At 38.8% G+C, this 17,701-nt stretch overlaps 1 protein-coding gene across 1 annotated transcript in view; it reads left to right on the plus strand.

The window, feature by feature from the left end:
- Positions 1–17,701, plus strand: part of LOC112595590 — a 50,096-nt gene that overhangs the window by 12,322 nt on the left and 20,073 nt on the right. Inside the window, exons 3-5 of the mRNA XM_025340853.1 lie at positions 12,501–12,549; positions 15,038–15,295; positions 15,421–15,481. Of these exons, the coding sequence (XP_025196638.1) occupies positions 12,501–12,549; positions 15,038–15,295; positions 15,421–15,481 (368 nt within the window). The remainder of the gene's footprint in view (positions 1–12,500; positions 12,550–15,037; positions 15,296–15,420; positions 15,482–17,701) is intronic.

Below are 17,701 nucleotides of genomic sequence, written 5' to 3' on the forward strand. Positions count from 1 at the left end.
ATATTCGCACGTATTGTACGCATTATAATAATACAGAAATATTATTACAATGTATTTCCTGTGTATTGGCCACCCCATACATAAAATCACTGACTTATTGTAAATAGGAGATAATATTATGTGCCCCATTTAAGTCTCGACTTCCGAGACTATATTATAATACTGCAATAATGGCCGATTATAAAACTTCTATTTGGCACTACGCCAACGATATAACAATATAATATATAGCCAAGCGGCAGGTACCAAGCACATTATATCGGACATTTGGGATCTAATGGACTTAACTGTCGACTTGTACAATAATATAGTGTCCGTCGCGTGCAGGCCGCGGTACTCGGTATTATTATAATACGCGGAGACATATTATACAAGATATGTGTGTATATATTATATTATATATAAATATTAAATATATATACACATCATCGTATGGTATTGTGTGCGCGTATAATATAATATATATTTATATATCACGAAACCACTACCGGACTACCGATGCTTATAATATATAATATAATATTATTTACCTACTCGCTTCCGGGCATAATATACAATACCTACACCGTTCCCGATAATTTTCATATTATTATTATAGCGTGTGCGGTGTTATTAAATTATAATAATATTATATTGATATTATACGCGCGTTATGTATGTTATTATTTACTATACAGACGCGCCGGCGATAACGACGGCAAAACGTTTTTTTTCTTCTTTTTTTCATTTTTTTTTTTTTTTTTTTTTTTTATTCGGCCGTGGCATATACTCCTCACACAATATTATTATTACTACTACCGCTGTTGCCGCGGCGTTGCCGCCGATCTGTTATAATAATGACCGCGCGGCCACCGTTGTGGTGCTGGGTCCGTCGAACGGATGGTCCGAGCTTATACACGCATCGCGGCCGCGGCACCGTACACGCACACGCGCACGCAAGTACACACGCGCAAGTAAAACGACAGTCGGCGGCTGCGGCGGCGGCGGCGGTGGCGGGATCGACAAGACCACCGTCCACAAAACTCGTTTAATTCCCGGAACGCATTTAAATATATATAATAAACTTATCTATGTACTTACGTATATATGTATGTGTGTATGTATGAATGTATGTATGTGTGTTATATACTCGACGTTCTCCCTTCGCCCCGCCCGCTGCCACCCGATGACCCATCGCCGCCGCGCCGTCCATCTCGTCGACATTCATATATATCTAACCAGCGTACAGTTTCTCGTTTTTTAACCCCTCGTCCGCCCGCCGCCGCACTACCACGTATTATAAATACCTATATATTACGTATATATAATATTATATTATCGTACCTATAGGGAATAATATATTTTCGTTCGTCCGTGCACACGGGCGGGTTTTCAAGAAAACGAATTATAATTATTCATCGTCGTTTACGCGTATATAATACGTATATAATATTATAATATACGTCTTCTTCGCCGCGTTTAACTCGGTCATCGCCGCCGCCGCCGCCGCCGCGAATCGTCAGCCGCAGTTATAATAATATATTATTGTAACGGGCGTATTATTATACATAGTAATATACACGCCGCCAGTCGGGCTGCATCGGCGTAAGATGGTAAACGGACGGAGTTCGTCCCAGTTAAAAATCGGGTTCTCGCCGTTTACGAACGTTTCGTCCTCGGCAAACAGTTGTCATAGGAAGGACATTGTTTTGGTCTCCGAAGATTGTTAGCACGATTGATATCCGTTTGGTTTTGATATAATGCTGTACTGTCTATCCGTAAACTCCATTTCGCAATTTTATGTAATTTATAATTGAATCGTTTAGCTCACTTACGCGTTTACGTACTCTATAACATGTGATCACGTTAAATCCTTATATATTCTATAAGATATAGCACATTGTTAAAATATTTTATTTTTACTTATATTAAAACAATTAAAATTGACTGAATGAATTTCTAAACTTTAAATTATTTACTTACAAGAGAACTAAATGAATACAAAATATTATGATTTCATAAAAGCCGTAGACCAAAGTCCTATATGTACGCTAGAGACCAAAATATCTTGTCTTAATATTTACAAAAGATGAAATGTTCTTAACTTGATTTATTTAATAGGGATTAAGGTTCTAAATTTGGAGCAAATATAAAATATTTAATATATTAAAATATATGTGGTCGGTTTAGGAAGGTTTTACTTTATTTAAGCCATTTTACTCCCTAAATTAGGGGTCTATTCAATTTAGTATTCTGTATAAAGTTATAATATTATTTTCTTATTTTGTAAATTTATTGTCATGAAAATACAATATAATATGTGTATTAGTTTGTATAGTTACTATAGTTACTATCGCATTATTAACATTTATTACGCGTATGATATTATGATCACAACAGAGAGAGGATGAGGCGAACTATACTATTTTATTTTTAAACCTATATTGTCAGGCTTTGGGCTTAAGTTTTGTATGTATTTTTGAAAACTATTTATTAAGCAGCAGCATAAAATAGTACATAATCTTATACACGCATCATATTATCGACAACACCCGTCACCGTTACACGAAAGCGTCGTTTACCCGATCGTGGTTTTTACCTTTTCCTCTACTGCCACCGTCGCGTGCGTTTTCTACGTTTTTAATTAAAAAAAAAAAAATCGAGCACGACCGTCGATGTCGCGTGTGTGCACTGTGCAGTTGCTATAAGTTTTGCAACCTATGTCGTAGTTTTTTTCCTCCGTCTCGTATGGGTAAGTACGTACAGTACTTTTGTTGAGGCCGTTAATTGTATAGATCTTTTTCTACATACAACGTTTGTCGTGTCGTTGTCATTGTCGTCGTCGTACAGAACGCGAAGTTAGTATATTATAGTAATATATTATTTTTTCCTATCGAATTTTTCACTTCCGGCACCGTCGGGGGCCACCATCGCGTACCGTGCTTTACATCGTTCACGCGCGGCTCGTGTAGTATATAAGAATATAATACTCGTATATGCGCAGAGGGGTATTAGAGTTTTTGTGTCTAAAATGTTAGCCCCGATAACTCGTAGATCCGCGAGTGACTGAGAAAAAAAGCCGGGGTCACGATCTTTGTATTTATTATATTATTATACTATGTACTTCTACGTCCATTTCTAAAGCTACCACTGCCGCGCGTAATCCGCTCACCACGACCGGACGCTCATTTATTGACCGACGACGATCGATACATCTCGATCGTACCGATAACGACCAGGACGATGACGATTATAACAATTGTAATAAATAATATTAATAATAATAATAGCCCGTCGTGTACCGTACATAATAACTTTATATATAAATATAAAATACATAATATTGTTTATAATTTATTTTATTATAGTAAAATAATATCGTGGACCGTAGTCGACGACCGACTGCGGCGAATCGTTTTAACCGGCGGCGGACGGTTTGACACATAAACACACGTGGCGCGCATAAAGAACTTTCCGAGAACCGTCAATATATTATAATAATATAATATATTACAGCTACAATATTTTCGTGTCAATGATATTATACGTATTATGTGTGTATCTGCGTGTATGTGTGTTGAGCTGCTGCAAGTTAGGTAAGCCCCGCTGCTGTTCCGCTGCCGATGTGACTGCGCTCGCTCGCGCGTGATTTGAATATTCAAATGTCCTATAATAGTATATAATACTATTGGAATTTATACATATCGAATACATAATAATAATATTATAAGATATAATATCATAGTACCATTCGAATTTATATAAATAACGCTCATATATGTATGTGTGTGTGTGTGTGTGTGTGTATACAACCACGACGTACCTAATAACAAACGTAGCATTTCTAAAAAATGTATATATTTATTTCGGTTTTTTATTTTATTTTCAATGACCGCCTGTACACACCTGTCGCCGCCACTACAATGCCGGCGACGACGACTATACGACGACAACGATTTATCGTACGATTCGATTCGATTTCGGTATTTCTCGTCTCTTTTTTTTTTTTATTTTTTAATAATACTCGTCGTCTTGGTCGCCGCCGAGGTATTTCTTCCGATTATATTTTTCGTTAATTGGCTCGGGTCTCATGCCGCGCGCGTTAGTCGTCGGCGGCGGCGAAACGAGCTGGCAGACCGGTTGCCGCCGTCGTCCTCTCTTCCGTTCGCGGTCTTTCTCTCTTTATCGCTCTTACCGTTTTACGTTCACGCTCTCAATCACTCTCTCACTCATTCTTTCTCTCTCACTCGTACGTACACTATCTGACTGCCGCGGTCTAGCCGTTTTTAATTTATATACACTTGCGCTGGTGCAGGCGGCGACGTTTTACGGCGGGGTAATACCACCGTAGTCGCCATCCGTACGGCAGCAGCAGTTGATTAAAAGCCCACCCTTAATTAAAAAACACGATCCCGCTGAAACGTCTCCTCGTCCTATCGGAGGACTGTCACGTGTGTCCGGCGCACACCGGTCACCGATCGTGGTGCGGGTGGTGCGGCGTGTGCGGGCAGGAGAGAGTCACCTGCGATGACGACCGTATAAATAATATAATGAATACGTAAAAGAGGTATAGAGTAATAATAATAAAATTATCCAATTTTTGTCGTTTACGCGGCGGTGAAGGTTGTCGGGTCAATACGATCGCCACAGCAGCCGCCCCGAATTAAAAAACATTAAGTTTTAATGACCTGGAACGCGTATATAGTCGTGTTTGCGCGTCATTGTCTGGTTGTTGTTTTTACTGGCGGCGGCAGCAGTGATGATGATGGATACAAATATTTTTGTCGCCGACGCCGACGTCCACGCATGCCGCACTGCCGCCGTTAATTGGGTTTTTTCTCGCGCGCGCGTGCGCTAGGCGGCAACGAGCAAGCAACAGCAACGGCAACGTATGAGAGACGAGACGACACCGCCGCGCTGCATACCTGTTCCGCTGTTGGTGATGCGGTGTTGTGCAGGTTATAATAATATGGCGGGCAGTCGGAATTCCGCCGATGGTGGTGGTGGCGTGCACGGTAAAAAACCATTGCAGTATTTTCCGATTAATTAGTGAATACCACAAGGACGACGAAGACCAACTCTCGTCGGCTTTTCGTCGCGTCTAACGGCTAATGCCGCTTTTAAGCGTGTGCCGCCGGTCAGTCTTTAACCCCCCTCGTTGTCATTATAAAGGTATATTATTATATATGTAACCTACTCGTTATTTTCATTAAAATTTCCGTTTGTAGTAGTAGTTACATAAAAAAAATACTATACTACAATTTACTAAACCTAGATAATAATATATCTGTAACAATGTACAAATATAGCACACTGCAAAGGGGTTAGTCGATTTCCACTATGCGTGTGTTTAAAGCGCGTATACACCACTACACAGTGTATTAAAATATACGTATTATGATGTGCGGCGCGTGCCACTCCACCGCCCTTGCATCAGTGACCGCAGATTTTTTTGCGCGACATGTGTGACGGCTGCATTGGTCGGGAAAGGGGGTCAGAAGGGCATATATATATATACATATATGTTAATAATATATTGGTTAATGATGCGCGCGACCCCGCGGGATTATCGTTCGACTATATTGTTTTGTAGATTTTTTCTGTTTATGACTCCCCCGCGGCAGCACATACACACACACACACACACACTTTCACTTACATTATAATTTTAATGCGAGTACATGATGACCGGTGCACTTGACTATCAACGCGCCGCACTTTGCGCAGCAGTTTTTTTCGACTATTGTCAGAGTTGTTATCGTCCCTCGCTCAGGGATGGCACCGTCACTTGTAGTCGTCGTCGTTCACGTTGCATTATATTATTATATACTATATGAATGGCACGCGAAACAATACAACGATAATTTTGTCGTCCTCGTCCCTCGGTCATCTGTCGGTTGGATTTTTTTCCACCGTTAATCCGTACCGCCAACAGCTGCTGCTGTATCACATATACCGCAAACAACACTATTCTATATTCTACATATTATAATAATATATACTGTATAACACACGACGTATACGAACGCGCACGTGTGACGACTGTCCCGCCGCCTTAATAATTATCATTGTTTTTTTTTTTTTTCATCACCGCTGAACACATTTTGTTATACAGATAATAATAATATCATGACATACATAATAATAAAATTATAATAAATTACAACGTGCGTCATATCATTATGCATATTTATATATATATATATTAGTATAAACGTTGCGCGGGTGCTCTCGTGTGTGCAGTGTGTTGTCACATAATATAATGTTCAATGACATAATGAGCGCGCGCGCGAGGTCGATACTTTTGTCTATACGTTTTTTTTTCTCATTCGTAAAAAAAACAAAAAAAAAATGATTTTTTCTTTTAATTTTTTACGCCATTGTTTCGGCTTCGGCCCCTTGCCGAGAGTGACGCGTATGTCGCGCAGCATCGGTGTAGCGGCGGCGTGTCGATGCCTCCGCTGATGCACCGCTCCCGCGTCCGTCCATCGGTGTTTTACCGCCGTCGACGCAGTTTACGTCAACAAAAGCCCGACACGCTGCTAGGACCGTGGCGTCTCCGGACTCCGGAGTCGTCGTCGTACGTACGGCGGCGCCACAGTGTCGTCGTTCGGCGGCACGTACGCCGCTGTCGCCACTTAACCATACGACGACTGTCGAGCTATATGAGACCTGGACTACTATTATAAGTAAAGCGTATACATTACTGCAAGTATTAGAGACAACATTTGACCCCGCGGCGGTCGATTGAATCGTCGTCAACAGAATAAATATACGGCGCAGGATAACGTACAGGTATACGAACGGCGGCGGTGGATTTTTTTCCGCTGATTTTTTTCACCGCGGCGGGGTTGGGTGAGGTGACCGCGTTTCTTTTATTCATAGGCCGTACGACGACGACGACGAAGTCCGACAGACACTCGTCGTCGTCTTAGTGGTGATGACGATGGTGGTGGTGGCGCCACCACCGCACACCGGACCCGCCGCCGCTGCAATTTTTTTTTCTCGGTACGCTACGTGCGCGCACGCACGCGATACCGACTGCGGCCGCCGTTGCGTACTCGGACGTGGCCGTCGCGCGTATTGTACCATCGTCGTACATATTATATTCCCGGTAACGAATACGCGAGCTCGCGCGCGCGCGCTCATGTAATAAATCAATCAAAACCGGGACGGCGGCAACGTGATTGCCGGATAAACCCCTCCGGCGGTGGTATACTGCACCGCGATCTCCTCCTACGCGCACGTTAGCGTCGTTGTTGTCGTCGTCGTCGTCTTTCTGTCGTCGTTCCATGGCAGCTATTATTATTCTTATTCTTCTTATTATTATTATATTCCATCGCCATAATTACCGTTCCACCGCGTTAACTGCGTAACGCGCGCGCGCGCGAGCACTACTACTGAAGCCGTACATTATTAAGTTTTATATACTTGAACAGTTGAATTCTGCGATCGATACATATATATATATATTACAAACGTATAACGTAAGTTAGTATGATATTATTTTATTGTAGTCGTCGATAAGAGACTTGACCGCCGATGACGTGTCGGATGCGTTACCTCAGACATTATCAACGAGATCGTATACTCATACGATATTATTAGGTATAGGTATACTTATAATATACTATATATTATAACTTAACCTAACCCGGTTTATGGGCATCGGCGATTTCGATGATGACAGTCTGCAGTCGTTTTAGAGACCACTCACACCGTGCATTATTGGAATATATTGTTATTATAAACGGTATTTATTTATTTTCATCATCAACAGACGTCGTGCATACCTTTGATTACAGTTATGTACGTCATAGTTATTATAGAATTCACAACCTCAACAATTAACCATCGACGATTGTTCGTCAATCATTAACCGTTGTCAAATTTGAATAAATTATTATTTACAAACAATGTAAATAATAACAAAAGTACATACGATACAATTAAAAAGAAAAAAAATGCGACACTCGTAGAATAATGCTGCCGTCATAAGATATAATATGCACGTCTAGATTAACAAAACCAAACTACACTAAAAACAAAACATACTTATCGGAGTTTATATACCTACGTTCAATGAATCATAAATGTGTTTTAAATTCTTATATATAGCTGTGAGTTGTGACTGATATGGTGTGATAGTTAATTGATATTCGACAGTACTGCAGATGGAAACTAGTTAATAGGATATTAAAACACCTGTATAGCAGACCAGTTAAATAATTAAAGTATAATGTTAATATAAAGATCAATATTTGAAATAAAACGATTAAATATCGTTATATGTAATATACCTAAATTTGGAATTTTGATTCACGTAGATGTATAATTGACATCACGTTGTCATATGCTTAAAAACATATTACCATTAATCGAAATACAGTTAATTTGTCTGATTAACTCAATAAAATAATTTGTTTTTTATCTTCAATTATTCTAAACTGTTTATAGCACCATCTGCATAGAATATAATTTAAAAATGTTTAATCTCACAGGGTAGATCGCTTATACAAAATATATTAATTAAGTAGAAGGCAGATGGTCACCCAGTGGAACACTGAGGCGGAAGTAAAATTAATTGGCATGGTTTCAAAGTTATATCTATGTATTTTAATATTTTATGATTTCAGAAAAATATATTATAATCGAAAAAAAGACTCATAAATCGGGCCATGGACTGATATTAAAATATTAATTATGATATTATCCTACTTTAGTCAGTATAGTAGTTGTATAAAAAAAAATTGTCAATTATAATGGATATCGGTGAATGTAAATGATTACAGATAATTACAAGTACTCAAAATATAGTAATAAAATTATGATCAACCGTGGTGTTTAGTATATATATAATATATAGGTATTAAAATTTGTATTTAATATATAATGTATACATTTAAAATATCATGATAGCTTTTCTTTGGTAGTTTTCTCTTTGTAATGAGGAGTTTGTGCTTATCATTGTCTAGATAATTTTGATATTTATGAATCTATGTGATGACAGCTTAAAACAAATATTATCCAAATTGTTTCATAGAAATCTGGTATTAAAACGACGAAAATACTTTAACATTCGTACAAACAATAATGATCATTTTATATTATAGTAGGTAACTTAAGTAGGTATTTGTGTGGTATATTATACGCATAGTTTTCATTGTCTTTTTTTAGAGCATCATATAACTTTAGCTTGACTAACTTAAAACAGAATGCTGTGTTCGATTTTTAAAAGATAGCCCCGTTTTAAATAAGTATTATCATTATATTATTGCAAGTATGTGCGTAAAAAACTACGTTTAAAATATTGTAGTATATTCAATGAAATTCTTTAAAAAAGATCTGTGTATTATATATTTATATACATTTGTCGTCGATTAATACATATAATATAATGCATATCATTGAAAAAAGTTTTCAGACCCTTGTTTGTTGGTTCAGTAGATCTAATCATAATTATTAATTATATACATGTACATAAGTATATACTTGAGCCACCGCATTCAACAAAAACTGGTTATGCACTGACACCCTATAGAGTTGAACTATACGTGTATGGATGGTTAAACTCACCATACGGCAATTATTATATTTTACCCTGCGTGAAGTTAAAAATATAATCTATTTCTATTGTTAAAAACCCTACAAATTACATCAAATTGGGAAGAAACGTGGTTATTCGGAGTATTATAAAAATATAGGCTTTGCAGAAAGCGGAAATTTTTTGACCTTATAGAGTTGTTTCATATAGATAAATAGTGAGCGGTGGAAACTGATTTTTTTTATAGTATAATATCTAAAAGATGTTACTAATATATATATATATATATATATATATATATATATTTATATACATAATATATGCTTAGTACGTATTTTTACTTGATAAAACTGAAAGTCGTACAATATTATCTATTTCAGTGAAAACGGGGCATAAGAGTTACACAGATTATATTGTGCACATCCAAATGGACAGGGGTCACGCGTAACTTTCAGCCTAATATATACCTCTATAATCTATATATTGAGATATCGCGTCCGAATTCGTACAAACCGATAATTTCAGTTTTGCCACACGAACACGTGCGGTTGTTGTTTAATACATTAATAGATGACTTATTTCGGCAATACCGACGTGCAAAGCGGAAGCGCCTGCTGTATTGCCGGATCGCCTTATGTATTTACAACCTCGTTAGCGAGTTCGCCCGCCGTCGGATCTCTTAATTTCCTCGTTGCGCGCGAACGGGTCGCTCCGCGGTGATTACTCGCAAGTCGTCGTTTATCATATCGTGGCGTCGTTAAACTGCCGCCGCCAGCCTAGACGGCGTAATAATAATAATAATAATAATAATAATAATAATGGATATTAGGTCTCGCCGCGGCCGTGTGTGGTGGGCTCTCGTTCGCGGGACGGCCTGGCCGCGCGTAGCACCCGCCGCGCGCGCACAATATATAATACAGTCATCCGCAACCGGGCAATTAGTCCGCGGCGTGTACTGCAGTCGTTAGTGTATATGTGTACCACGTAGAGCGTAGAGCGGTGGCGTGACGTAGCGGAAAAACGCCGCCGTCGTGGCTTTATTATTATTATTATTATTATTACTATATGATTGTTGCACCGCTGCCGCCGCTACGGTGACCGGTCGGGCACGCACGCGTCCTACGCGTCGGTGACGCGGCGGAAAAGCGGCGGCGGACGGGTTATGGCTTATTTAGCCGAAACCGCCGAAGTATATGATTGTGATGACGTGACGGTTTCTTTTCGGGCGGCGACTGTATGGGCTCGCAAGCTGCAGCGTACCTACTCCCGTAATCGGCATTTTTTGTCAACCAGTCCTTATACGTAGGTATACGCAGTGATCGACGAAAAATAGACGCGAGTACCCATCGTGTTGTATACCCATAATATTTTAGACGCAAATTTATTGTAGTGTGTTGTCGATTGAAAATCGTTCACATCCCTAAACCGACTGCGTCGCGAATACGCATAGGATAAACAGTATATCTATATTTTATATTATGTTTTCAAACCTTTGAAGAGAATTTTTACGAATCAACAGGTACCCGTTAAAATATTACCCTTATAACAGCGCCGGTTCCGCGGGAAATTTATATGCACCGAGTTTCAACGAGTTTCCGATCGATGTCGATAACAATATAAATCCAATCGAAATAATAGTTAATGCACAAAGATGAAATAAGTTTAAAATTTAAAATTATAGTTTTTTTTTCATAAATAAAAGTTCTGGGTTTAAAGTTACCTTATAATTTTAGATCCACAAATCGCTATACCTCAACGGTAATATGACGAGTACTTTCTAAGATGCTGTACATTATCCGAAACGTTACATCTCCTCACCACACCACGCTGCAGAGTTGTAACTGCAACTGAGTACTATATAGGAACTAGAAAAGAAAAACGATTACAATGCGCGTCATCTGCAGTCGCTGCATGCAGGTACTTATACATCGATCGCTGTTACTTGTTATGGCGTTACGATGTATACGTAGCGGAGTCGCGGTGGACCCTATATACCGCCCGCGGTACAACATGTTCGCGGTGGTTACCGCGGTGCAGCAAATTGTGCGCAGACCGTTTATAATATTATATATATAGGTAGAAATCGTGTCTGCCGTGACAGCAGTGCAGTGGTTCGCGTAGGAGTCGGTCGTCGTACTTTTTTTATAGCGTACACAATATTACAATAATATAAAATACATATATAGGTGTATGTGTGTATGTCGCAGTGTTGTTATAATATCTCGTGTGTTTATAGGTATATACCAGTACGCGTTTATGTACCTCTGGTTGCGGTTTCTCTGGTCGCGCCGTCCGCGATGATGATTTATCGTCGGGCCAGCGCGCGCGCGCGCGCGCTCGCTCGACTCTGCGGCAACCGTCGTCTGGACGACGACAAATATCGTACACGGTCTTGTCGGCGGTCTATGGTAAGGGGGGTGGGTGCAAATACATCGTACGCGAACGTATGTACGTGCAGCAGTGCGCACTTGTATGTATATTGTATATTATTGTATATGCACACATACACATACAAGCACAGAAAGAATGTAAAAATAAGCGTACTCAGCGGACATATCGTTCGTGCGCGTGCGCATGTCCACTGCATATAGCATAACTACGGCCACAACGTCGCCGACGACGTTAAAATATAAAAAATACGTTATTTATCGCGGTTCTTGCTTTGCCGGGTTCGTCCCGCATCGCGCGATATCGGCATACGGTTAAAGCTCGAAAGATGATTTCGAAAATGTTTATAGGCTAGGCAATTATAATGCCGCCCATCGTCGGATACGATGATAACAATATGATGATCATCGTTTAATAATTGCAAACACACATTATTATGATCTCTGCGAGAGCATAACATACCATTAAGACTGCACAATATTATTATCATACTAAGAATGTTATTATTATTATTATATTGTAGAGTGTAATATATGCGTATTTTATATCGCCACAATAATGGTTTTATTGGATATTTTTTCTGTTTCAGAGATCATTTACTCTGGTATTGCAAGCGATGGACTACAACAATTACACAGGTAAGACGCCGTTCATAATATTATTAATAAGAAATAACGATAATAATTAGAAACGATCATATTATTATTGCAGTCCATATATTATTATATACTCGTACACGGCATACGGCAATAATAAAAAAACGTACATAATATAATATCTCAAACGGTCGTGGTATGTCGCGAGCGCGCGAGACATAAGACGATAATGTCACATGTAATATAATATAATAATATAAATATATCGTTATTATTAATATATTATTGTCGTCGTTGTCATTGTATATTATATGGCTCGACGTGACCGGCCGATATAATATACACACACACGATACGCCCACGCACAGCGCGCATACATACGCACAATGCGAACGAGTTTGGTGTAATCGTCGTCGACCCTCGTCAATACTAAGCGCACACACATAACACCGTGTGATGGGATGAGGCGATCGAAGACGTATATCGTTATAGTTGTTGTTGTTGTTGTTGTTGTTGTCGATGTTGTCCGGTTGTCGGATTATGTGTGTGTGTGTATATTATTATATTCTGTATTGTACGTATTGATATCGATACTGCGGTGGGTAAGCGCATCACAACAATCGTACCGGTCGTTTCGTCGCGGTATACATAGCATTGCCGCGGCGGTGGCGGCGTCACGTCCCATTCCGCTGGGGCCACATAGGCCGCTGCGGCCGTGTATGGCCGACGATGACGACGCGGTGCGGCTACGAGATGATATTGTCGTAAAATATTACCATCATCATCATCATCATCATCGTCATCGCGGTACTCGTACTCGTACTAGTACCCATACAATATATAATAATATTATTATACACTCTGGACGCTATATATTATATTATATTATTATTATTATTATTATTATTATGACTATTACTTATAGCTTTAATAATAATAATATATAATAAGACAGTGTTCGATACGATTCCAATTTCCAATTCCGTGTAGGAATGCGGCGGCGGCGGCGGGACGACGGTTTTATTACTATTGTTGTTGTGTTGTTATATTATCATTATTACTATGTTACTGCAGTGCCCATCTATATAGGTACGACTATTGAAGATTTGTCGTAGTATATTCTTTTTGTTTTCACACACATTTATATAATAATAATAATAATAATAATAATGTGATGTATATCGTTCGTCCGTCCGTCCGACTGTACGTATGTGTGTGTGTGTGTATGATTGTGACGATGACGCCTATTGTTGTACACCTACCTACGGCGGAGAGATAAACGCGCGTGAACAACGGAACGGAGGAAAAAAAAAGGGTAGCCAAGGCGAAACACCTAAGAAACGGACAGAGGAGAATAGAAGAAGAAATAAAAAATCGTCTCAATCAATTCCACGCGCGTCGTTGTTATACTATTGTTGAGCGCAGGCGCGTGCGTGTGTGTGTGTGTGTTGGTCGCTGCAACTATTATATTATATACTAGGAACAACGTAATAATAATAATAATAATAATATACAACATACAGCTGAGAGCGGCAGGTACCGAATCGAATCGGCGGCGCGGTACCGGCTTTTCGTCCGGTGGCCGCGGCGGTCGAGTTGAAATCGTCCGGCAACACGGGAAAAAAATTAAAAAAAAAAAACAGTCGATTCCGTAACACAGAAATAATAGGATTAAACATAATTGTATAATTATTACTGTATGTAACAGCTATACAATTTATATCTTTTGCCAGTTTATGAAAACATCGTTATTTAGTCTAATGATTATAGAGTAATTCCGATTAGAAACTGACCGGCAACCACGTTATTAACTTAATTTGACCGATTAAAATAATTAATAATCATAATATAAAATATATAGACATATATAAACACACACACACACACACATATATTTATTTATAAAATACATAAACTTCAGGTGTATAATATTACAAATTGGACAAACTATAATATTAAATTAGGTAGCTGGTAGGTGTTTAGTATATAGTCATAATAATTTAATTATATTCTAATAATCTCATATAGTATAGAAATAATCGTTTTACTATAACATTAAATATAACACATTTATGTACAAAATATGTAAATAAAAAATGTTTTACTAAACGTTAGCAATTATTGTTTTTTTTTTCGCTTGAATATGAATAAATTTATATGAAGTATTTGATCCGGTTAATGGTCATGACGTAGATACAATTGAACAGACATCGCGGCATTAATGTAATATAAATTATAATACTTTAATAAATTTAGTACTACTGGAAGTATTTCCCTATCTATAAAATAAAATATAATAAAATAGGGTTGGGTTAGTATTACATGACAATTACTAGATTTACACTTTAAAATAATATAAAATAATTAAATCTTTTTAACATTTTTTACCTTTATCCGACTTGAAAAAAAATCGAAAGCCTAAGTTGTGCCCTTAAATGTTCCCCAACAGATTTATTCTATAGTCAATGTTAGACTATGTTAGTCTTGGTTATAAAATTGTAACTCATCGTTTAATTATGTACTCCTGCAGGCTTGACGTCCGTTATCGAAGAGGCCACGTATTCCGGAATCCTGTTGCCCGGTAACGAGTGGAAAGCTCTGTCGTACCTGGGCCATACTGCTCGCATGGCGTACCGGGTGCGCGTTAGGTGCGATCGCAACTACTACGGACAAAATTGTACAAAACTCTGTAAGCCCCGCGACGATCGGTTCGGCCATTATACGTGCGGTGACACGGACGGCCGGAAAGAATGCATACCCGGCTGGCAGGGTGATACATGTGACATAGGTAAGTGCTCGGATTTACTTATATTTACTTCCTCACTGCGCTCATGTTGCTTATGAATGATTTTACTATTAATGTTAAAATAGTAATAATAATCATATTTAAAAAAAAAAAATGTTTATTTACAGCCGTGTGCAAGACCGGATGCCATCCCGTACACGGAAAGTGCGAGTCTCCCGGAGATTGCGAGTAAGTGTATTATTATATACATATTGTAGTTATAGCAGCCATTATACATATATACTTAAAATTATATCGAAAAAACCTACGCGTGGTTATTAAATATAATATAATATATTATTATACATCATAAATGACGATGGCGACGACGGCGACGACCTCGATGTTCGGTGTGCTACCGTCATTGCGTTGCTGTTAATGATAACGGTTATATTATGGTCGATAATGAAGCATTGGCGATAATACATGGAAAGAGGATATAAAGCAGTTCACCGGCAATAGCCGTTCGGCCATCGACTTAAAATATAAAGGTTGCGCAACTAGATATGTGACAGAGAAATCGCCGAAATGAATCCTGTAACGTATATCCTCTTCCCGTTAAGCTTATCGCTATCATAATATTATGTATACCTATATATAATGATATATTAAATCTATATTTATACCGATCATTATATCATGAAACTTCTGTGTTTTAAACATTTTGATAGTAAAATTCAACAGCTATTTTTGTAAGATTTTTCATCGTAAACACTGCAGTAGTATCGCTACCTGAAGTACCTATATATAGTTTATAGTTACAGACCGTGTGATTTATTGCCACACTACAGGAACCAGCTCATTGTCACGCACGTACACTTAAACGATGAAATGACAATGAAGACCACCCTTAATATTATGGGTACCTACTGACAATCAGTGCCGCGCTGAGTATAGTACCATCCGGCCAAAACGTATGGAATGTTTTCCATACATGAACGTATAACGGGTTAGAAAACCATCATGTTCCAATGAAGTGGAACATTTTCGTTTTATTCGCATAAATCAATATAAACACTTTTAATGGAATCCGAGAAAAATTATTTGTTCACTTCGGCATTGACCCTTGACACCGAATCTTATTATTGTATTAAAATATCAGCTATACCTATCTAACGCACTATATAATAGAACTTTATTGTTGTGGTGTGTCGATCCGTATTGGTGCGCGTGGGACGAGAACAAACTATACTTGTATAGGAAGTGGATGATTTAAACCCTGTTTAATCCCCATCAAAAAGAGATAACACAAGACCAAAAACAAATACATCAAATTCGACATTCGTACAGGTATGTCCAAAACGAATTCGGGGCACCCCTCGAGAACTCCTCCTATATGTCGCAGCAAGCTGTATCTGTTGTCTGCCGCTGTCGTACCTATACTCATCATCGCGTATTCGAATCATGAAAAAATAAATATATATAATATAATATAATATTATGTCGTATAAACACGACGCCGTACAGTCACCGGCGGTACGGTTTCGTCGTCGTTGGACTCTGGCCAGCGCGCAGTCCGGCGACCCTCCTTCTTTGCTCGTTCGATGGGTTCGGGGAGGCGGGGGCGTGGGAAAAAACCTCGAGTTTTCGAGAGATATCGCAGCGGGCTCGGTCGCTCGTCGTCGTCGTCGTCGACGTCCTCGCCGTGGTCGTCGGCGGTGACGGTGGCGACGGCGGGGGAGTACGCCCGCCGAATTTTAATAAACGCATCGGCGGCGGCGGAATTTCGTCGTGTAGTCTGCAAGCTCCGTATAGTTCTCACACAACGGCGTCCGATGAATACGAAATGCGTGCATATAACGTATGGTGTGGATGATGCAGGCGGCAACGGTCACTGCGCTGCGCGTGAGACTTTAATATTATTTTTATTAATTAATTCGATACGATATCATTCCCCGAATATAATATTGTTTAATATTAATATTATATGCCTACTCGTGACACCGCGCGCAGTCGCGCGTTTCTCACAAATCCGCTGATTCGAAATTCGTCGATGAAACACTGTAGCCAAGCCCGGTGTGCGTCGACTGTAGTAAAGACGTATAATGCTAATATTATTATCATCGAAGTCATTTTTTTTTCTTTGACAACTTGAGCGTAATTGTTTCGCTTAGAATTTGTAGATATGAGTTATTGGTGCTTGGTTTATAGCCCTCATGTAAATTGAGTTTTCCGGCCGGTATAGGCGATAAGAATAACTTTTTTCTTTATCATCCACTCGCACTACTCCTACAGCTTATAGAAACACGATAATATTATGTTTTTCAGAGGACTGAACGCAGTCGTTTTGGTACTGCAAATTGTATTATGAATTATTTTTCTTTTAAGAACAATTACCATCAAAATCAAAGGAAATTGTAAATAAATACTTAAACGCTAAAAAAAAATATGAAAATTCCTTAAATAATC

Source organism: Melanaphis sacchari, unplaced genomic scaffold (genome assembly GCF_002803265.2).
Source record: "Melanaphis sacchari strain LSU unplaced genomic scaffold, SCAv2.0 Contig28_pilon_pilon, whole genome shotgun sequence".
Classification (NCBI taxonomy): domain Eukaryota; kingdom Metazoa; phylum Arthropoda; class Insecta; order Hemiptera; family Aphididae; genus Melanaphis; species Melanaphis sacchari.